This window comes from Mytilus trossulus, chromosome 6, assembly GCF_036588685.1.
Source record: "Mytilus trossulus isolate FHL-02 chromosome 6, PNRI_Mtr1.1.1.hap1, whole genome shotgun sequence".
In the NCBI taxonomy this organism is placed as follows: Eukaryota; Metazoa; Mollusca; class Bivalvia; order Mytilida; family Mytilidae; genus Mytilus; species Mytilus trossulus.
The window spans coordinates 75709547-75715546 of NC_086378.1; the positions used below are offsets into that span (position 1 = coordinate 75709547).

Consider the following 6000-nt stretch of genomic DNA (forward strand, 5'->3'; position numbering starts at 1 on the left):
AAACAACATTGGTTTAATTAGGTCTGATTGTAAAATTTTGTAACGCATATATACATTTACATTGTAAATTGCTCATACAGATACAAATATATGAAGATGAAACAAAAACTACAAAAATTTATGGTTTAATTAAGGTAGTATGGATATTAACCAAAAGTGACAAGATTTTTTCCTACTTTGCTTGATATTGTGGTATTTTCAAAAGTATGATAAAATTTTACATCAGCTAGCTTGTTTTAATCAACATATTGTAGAATTTCATCGACCCATACAAGAAAAAAAATTAAATATTTTGGGAATAGAAAGAACAATATATGACAGAGTTTTGAAATAAATAGTAAGATATAGCTCTCATTAATTGGTTTAGAAAACAAAAAGAAAACGCTAGGTCATCAATACATTAATTATAATATATAATATAGAAAGATTGACTGTAAATTTTTTATAAAATTAAAATATGAGTTATCTCCCATAGAAGGCATGAATTATTTATTCTTTAAATATGTGCTAAAATACACAATTATAATTACAAAATATGATCAAAACAATTTTTGTTTTTATATGAAAAGTCTATTACATATTCTTGCCACAAAACTGTTTTTTTTTCTCCATTATCATGATTATAAAAATCTGAACTACTGGGTTTTTTTTCCATTATAAAAATCTGAACTGATTGTTTTCTGCTACATTTCTATTTCAAAATCCAAGATGGAGGAAAGAACCACCCATACTACCTTAATATAGAATAAAAATAAAAGTATGTGCAGCACTAAACAAAAACATATCAAGCTATAAAACTTAACAAAGTATTAAACAAAAACAAAATTTAATTTCAAATTTAACACAAGATTTTATCACACTGCACAATATCTACGTTCGGAAACATATAAATATAATAATTCCCTTTGTGTCATAGGATGATAGGTTAATGTACATGTACATTTTTCATTTGTAGAAACAAGTTTTAACTCTAAAAAAAAGACTGAAATATGTGTGGATGATTTTTTCAACATTTAGGTTGTAAAAGTGAAAATCTCCCAGTTGTTCTTGTAATGTGCATGATGTCCAATGAAAACTTTATCTTGAAATATTTTGAACTTTCTTTAATTTGTCAAACTCTTTTCTTGAGTAAATGTTCCATTAAGAACATCACAACTGTTCTAGTAAAGAAATGTTCTCGTAAACATTTTAAATTATTCTACTATCACAATACAAGTTGAGGTACAAACTGAAGAAGGCCATTTGCAAATATATTTCCTATCCCCTTTAAACAAATTGCAAATGTATGAGTTTTCCTTGTTAGTGGTTAATTATAACAGTTTAATATAAATAGAAATCCACTTCAGAGGATGATGATGCTGTTGAAACTGAGTCCCTTCTGTGATCTCCTGCAATGGCTTCTTCATAGGACGGTGGTAAATCAGGAAGTCCATACGGGGGTGGTTCAACAACTTCTGTATAAGGAGCAATGTCTGTCAGATGTCTGTAAGCAATATACAGTCTGTTAACGGTTTCGTCTTCTAAACTATTGTCAAGTTCAAAACTACTTAAGCTGTTAGATTCTGTAGTAGCATGACTTCCTATAGGACTGTCATCGCTGTTGTCAGCTTCTATTTCCTCAATAATTGATGGATTATTATTCTGTTGTATATCATGTCCAAATCTATCTAAATGATTCTGAAGCCAACAGTCTGAGGAAAAATTCTCAACACGGTCACCACACAAAATGTCTGATGGCGAAACAGCAGGAATACACTTTGGCACATAATGAGTTACATTTTCAGAGTGGCAGGATCTGCTTGTAGCACTGTGTAAAAAAGTAAATGGAGAATTCCATACCACCCAACAAGCTGGTAACAAGTTGTTCCCAGTAGCATCAGTACTGTCTGGAATCAAATTCAAACTTGGACGATTTCTTCTCCTTCCAAACCTCATTTTGGTGTAATTTGTATAAAACCTCCAATTTCTACACACTAAATCATATGAATAGTCCTACTCAGAATGGAATTAGTTAATACATCAAATTTTTTTGTCTTTCTTCCTTTTTCACCTGAAAAAAAGAAAATATAAGAATGAATCACAGAAAATAATTAACAAATGTGTGAGGCTTCAGATAGCTACATGCAAACACTGGTACATGTATTTCAAAATAGCTCTTTGACAACTTTAATTTAATGCCAGTTTACAGATAAACAAGTGTTAAGGTGGGCAACTACATGTATAATAAGGAGTTTTCAGCAAGTTAATGTGGTATGATTGCAAATGAGCAACAAGTGACCCTTAGTGTCAAGACGTTATGCACAACCCATCTATCAAAAATTACATACATTTAAAACTGTTATTATATTGGGTACATCATTTGCATACATATATGTCCTGAATGTTGACAAAAATTAATTATTTTTGCATCTGTCATAGCCCTCCTTTTGGCCAAATTCAGACATGAAAGTTCAAAATTAAAGAATTAAGGAATTGTACATGTATGGTAAGTCTAAAAAAAATTCTTGACTATTTTGTTATGGTAACACAGTTACACATACAATGTAATATTGTAACATAAATCAAAGTATAACATATCATCAATAAATTGCATGATATTGACTAGAAAAATACTGAAAAAGAAAAAAAAAAAATCAAAAGTGATTCAGCCTTTACATGTGAATGTTCAAAAATGTACATCTTTTTAAAATTAATCATAAAAAGGCTTCTGCTGAGGTAACATAAAATTTCTATAATTTGACAAGTAATAGATGTGTTACAAAACTTTAACCCCAGACTGTAGAATTAGGTCAAAAACATACTCCTTAGTCCCCATATCGTATATCGTCTCACATTGTGTGTTCGACCTTCTTATGTTTTTCAAATTAATTTTACTTTCACTTCACATATGCTGCTCATGTCTGCATGACGTCATATTCGGCTGCTATACTTAGTAACTTAGTACTTAGCAAATTATACCATGTGTGGTGAAGATTTTTTAAATAAAGTTATTATAATTAAGCATTTACGGTTGGTTTTTTAATATCAAATTTTTGTACCCGTTCACTAATACTAGTTTTACCTTCCGAAAGAATCAGTCTAAAATAAACAAATTTTTTAAACTTATGGAAGAGGTCTTTTTGTCAACAAAGGTGACATCAATTTTATAATGAACTCAAATAAAAAAAAAATCAAAGATCGTAATATATATCAGATACAATTATTTTATGCACAAGTATACTAGTGACTCTCAAAATATTAGGTACATGTATGTATATGTTCAAACAGATTTAAGGGAAATTGGGGAAAATATCCAGGTGTAATGATAAGTCGTTATACTAAGGCTATTTTTTTCTTTTTTTTTCTGTAGACTTAGCTTTAATTTTTTATAACCATGCATTGGCAAGCTTGATAACTCGTAATTGTTTGTCAGTAACTAAATGTACAATGATGTCCCATACGGAACCTTCTGACCTTGTTTGTTTACATTAAAATTTCAATGGCGTCAAAATCACGTGATGTCAGTTCGTTATATCCAATCAAATTGCTCTACTGTCAATTAGGGGATTTTTCAGTCTACAAGCAATTACGTTATTTCTTTCTGGGATATTGCTTCAAAATAGTTTGCAATAGTTCTGGGTTTTATTCAACAGGAAAACTCTTTTTTTGCCATCCCTTTTGACATCAAGGGAATTTTGTATGAATATTTACATACAGTCATGATGGTCAGAATATCGTTCTTTTTATACTGAATAAAAAGAAAATTCTATGAAAAATAAATGTAAATGGTTTCTTATTAACCAACTCTATATGCCTGTTCAAAATTATGGCATGGGCATCGTTTTTTCATATAGTTTTCCTTTCATTTTGGTTGAGCTTTTTTCGCGGGAAAATCGAGAAAGAGGTAAGGAGCATGTCATTTTTAAATTCCTAAAAATACGTTTTGCTTGACCTATATTGCCTGCCACAAGATTGATGACGCTGAATGGAATGTACACAAAGCAATGGAGGCCGGAAATGGGATTTTGTGAAGTTCTAGAATGTTTTTAAATATTCGGAAGTTGGGATTGAAACGGGCATTAGAAAATTGGCATTTTTTGGCAATAATTGAGAACAACAATGAAAACTTACCTTTAGAAATGTTTTTTTTATTCAAAAGTGCAGAAAAAACATATTTTGCACTGTTTTTCTACGCCAGAAGTACCGTAGTGACATCAATGCGGAGTTTCCCTGTGTGTTAAGTTCAAACACAAATACCTAACGAACTGACAAGATGAACGATCTTAGACTACGGTAGGATATGATAGTAGGTCGAAAATACAATACACAAGGATATCATACAGAGGTCGGCAAAAGAGCTCTGGAGAGTTCAAGTTCAACTTGACTTTGAATAATGATTTCTTTACTTGAAAATGATGAAAAAAGGTGTTTTGTTTTAGAATACATGTATATAATTTCGTCTATGAACAGATGAAACCATTGTGAAATAAACAATGAAGTCGTGAAGGGTTGACTTTTTGGCAGCAAATTTAGATGATAAAATATGTATTCTGGTGTAAGTAGAATTTGAAAGCACACATAGGTTTGGTTACTATAATACCTGTAAAATCTACAACTGTCAAAGTTTTGCAAATGTTTGGAAAAGTATTTTAAGATCTACTTCCTGTTTTGAAAAATAGCAACTGCAATCTGTTCATGGCCCGAAAAATACATTTATACCAACGCACAACTACGTTTTACTTCACCGAGTGAGTAACCTTTTAAAAATGTAATCTCGTTTGTGATTTCAAGTATCGGTTTGTATGCGTGTATCATTGGCTTTGTATAATTTCAATTATTTTCATGTATATGATAGTGTTGTTATTGGTTGATGTTGTTTAAAAGCTACCAGTATTATTAGAAAAAGTTTGCGGCACATTCCCTTTCCAATGGCACCATATTTCAGCCTGGGATCCTGACTCACTAAATCATTGTAACATGTAAAAGCAAAAATGATCAGTAAAAAGATCTACAAATAAGTCTAATGACCGAATTATTCAGTAAACTCATTTTTGGAGTAATTGCTGTTTAATGACGGTTGTAGTACCAACTTTTAGTGTTTTTGCACATACACTTAAAAACTAAAAAGACACACTTTAAATTTAAATCGAAGAATTATCAGTAAGATAGGATCTCCAAGTAAGTTAAACTATATAAAGATTTATGGGACTGAAATTGCTATATGGTTTTTTTCTTTAATAATAATTTTTTATCATTTTTTTTTTTGGTTTTTATTATCTCTATTATCTCGAAAAACTTTTATAGATAGAAACACATTAAATAGCAAAATTGACAACAAGACAATATCGACACATAAGTTTACATGATCGAAATAGTTAGTTAATTCGTTATTGGACTCGATTCTTGATTTTTTTTTTTACTAATTTTGGCGTTTTTTGCTTATTATCTCAAAATCGAAAAAGATAGATAAAAACTTTAAATGAACCCAAAAATGTCGAAATAGTTAGAATTAAACGGTTAACAGTGATTGTCCTTAAATGGCAATTGTATGCCCTCTTTTGTGTTTCGGGCAAAACAAGAAAAAATGGAGAGAATCTGTCCACAGTATTCGAAAAATTATCAGCAATATAACATTTTCAAAAAAAGATATTTCTGTCATCAATTTCAGTGTTCTAGTCTACAATGTTGGTAAGTGCCCATTGTGGAGGATGCACTTAACTATTAAGGTAAGGGACACAGGCTCTGTAAAGCCTCTAGTTTTAAATTCCTTCCACTCAACTTGAGCTATTTTATCCAATTGCTCCACGAAACCTTTTTCAAAATTATTAACATTTAATTTATCAGCAATCAAAGCCGGGCTTCAAAGTTATTGTGAAACTGCAAATTCAGAGGTGGCGGGAATCAGATGTGAATACTGATAAATTCCAAAGGTTTTTTAAAATACATACAATCTAAGACTCTCGTATCTTGCAATAGCCATGATTAACACATCTGACTTTTCTACACTTTACACAAATATTC

The 6000-nt window shown here is 30.6% G+C and overlaps 1 protein-coding gene across 1 annotated transcript; it reads right to left on the bottom strand.

Moving 5' to 3' along the window:
• Positions 1 to 60: 60 nt before the first annotated feature.
• LOC134721854 (uncharacterized) lies at positions 61 to 4672 on the bottom strand. The gene is made up of 2 exons (XM_063585110.1): positions 4580 to 4672; positions 61 to 2050 (listed from the first exon to the last, which is right to left on the bottom strand). The coding sequence occupies exon 2, from the start codon at positions 1933 to 1935 to the stop codon at positions 1321 to 1323; it is 615 nt and encodes a 204-aa protein (XP_063441180.1). The 5' UTR covers positions 1936 to 2050; positions 4580 to 4672; the 3' UTR covers positions 61 to 1320.
• Between the last annotated feature and the right edge of the window lie 1328 nt (positions 4673 to 6000).

Bases quoted from the DNA above. Each gene is read 5' to 3' on its own strand.
- LOC134721854 (XM_063585110.1), bottom strand. From the start codon at position 1,935: ATGAGGTTTGGAAGGAGAAGAAATCGTCCAAGTTTGAATTTGATTCCA.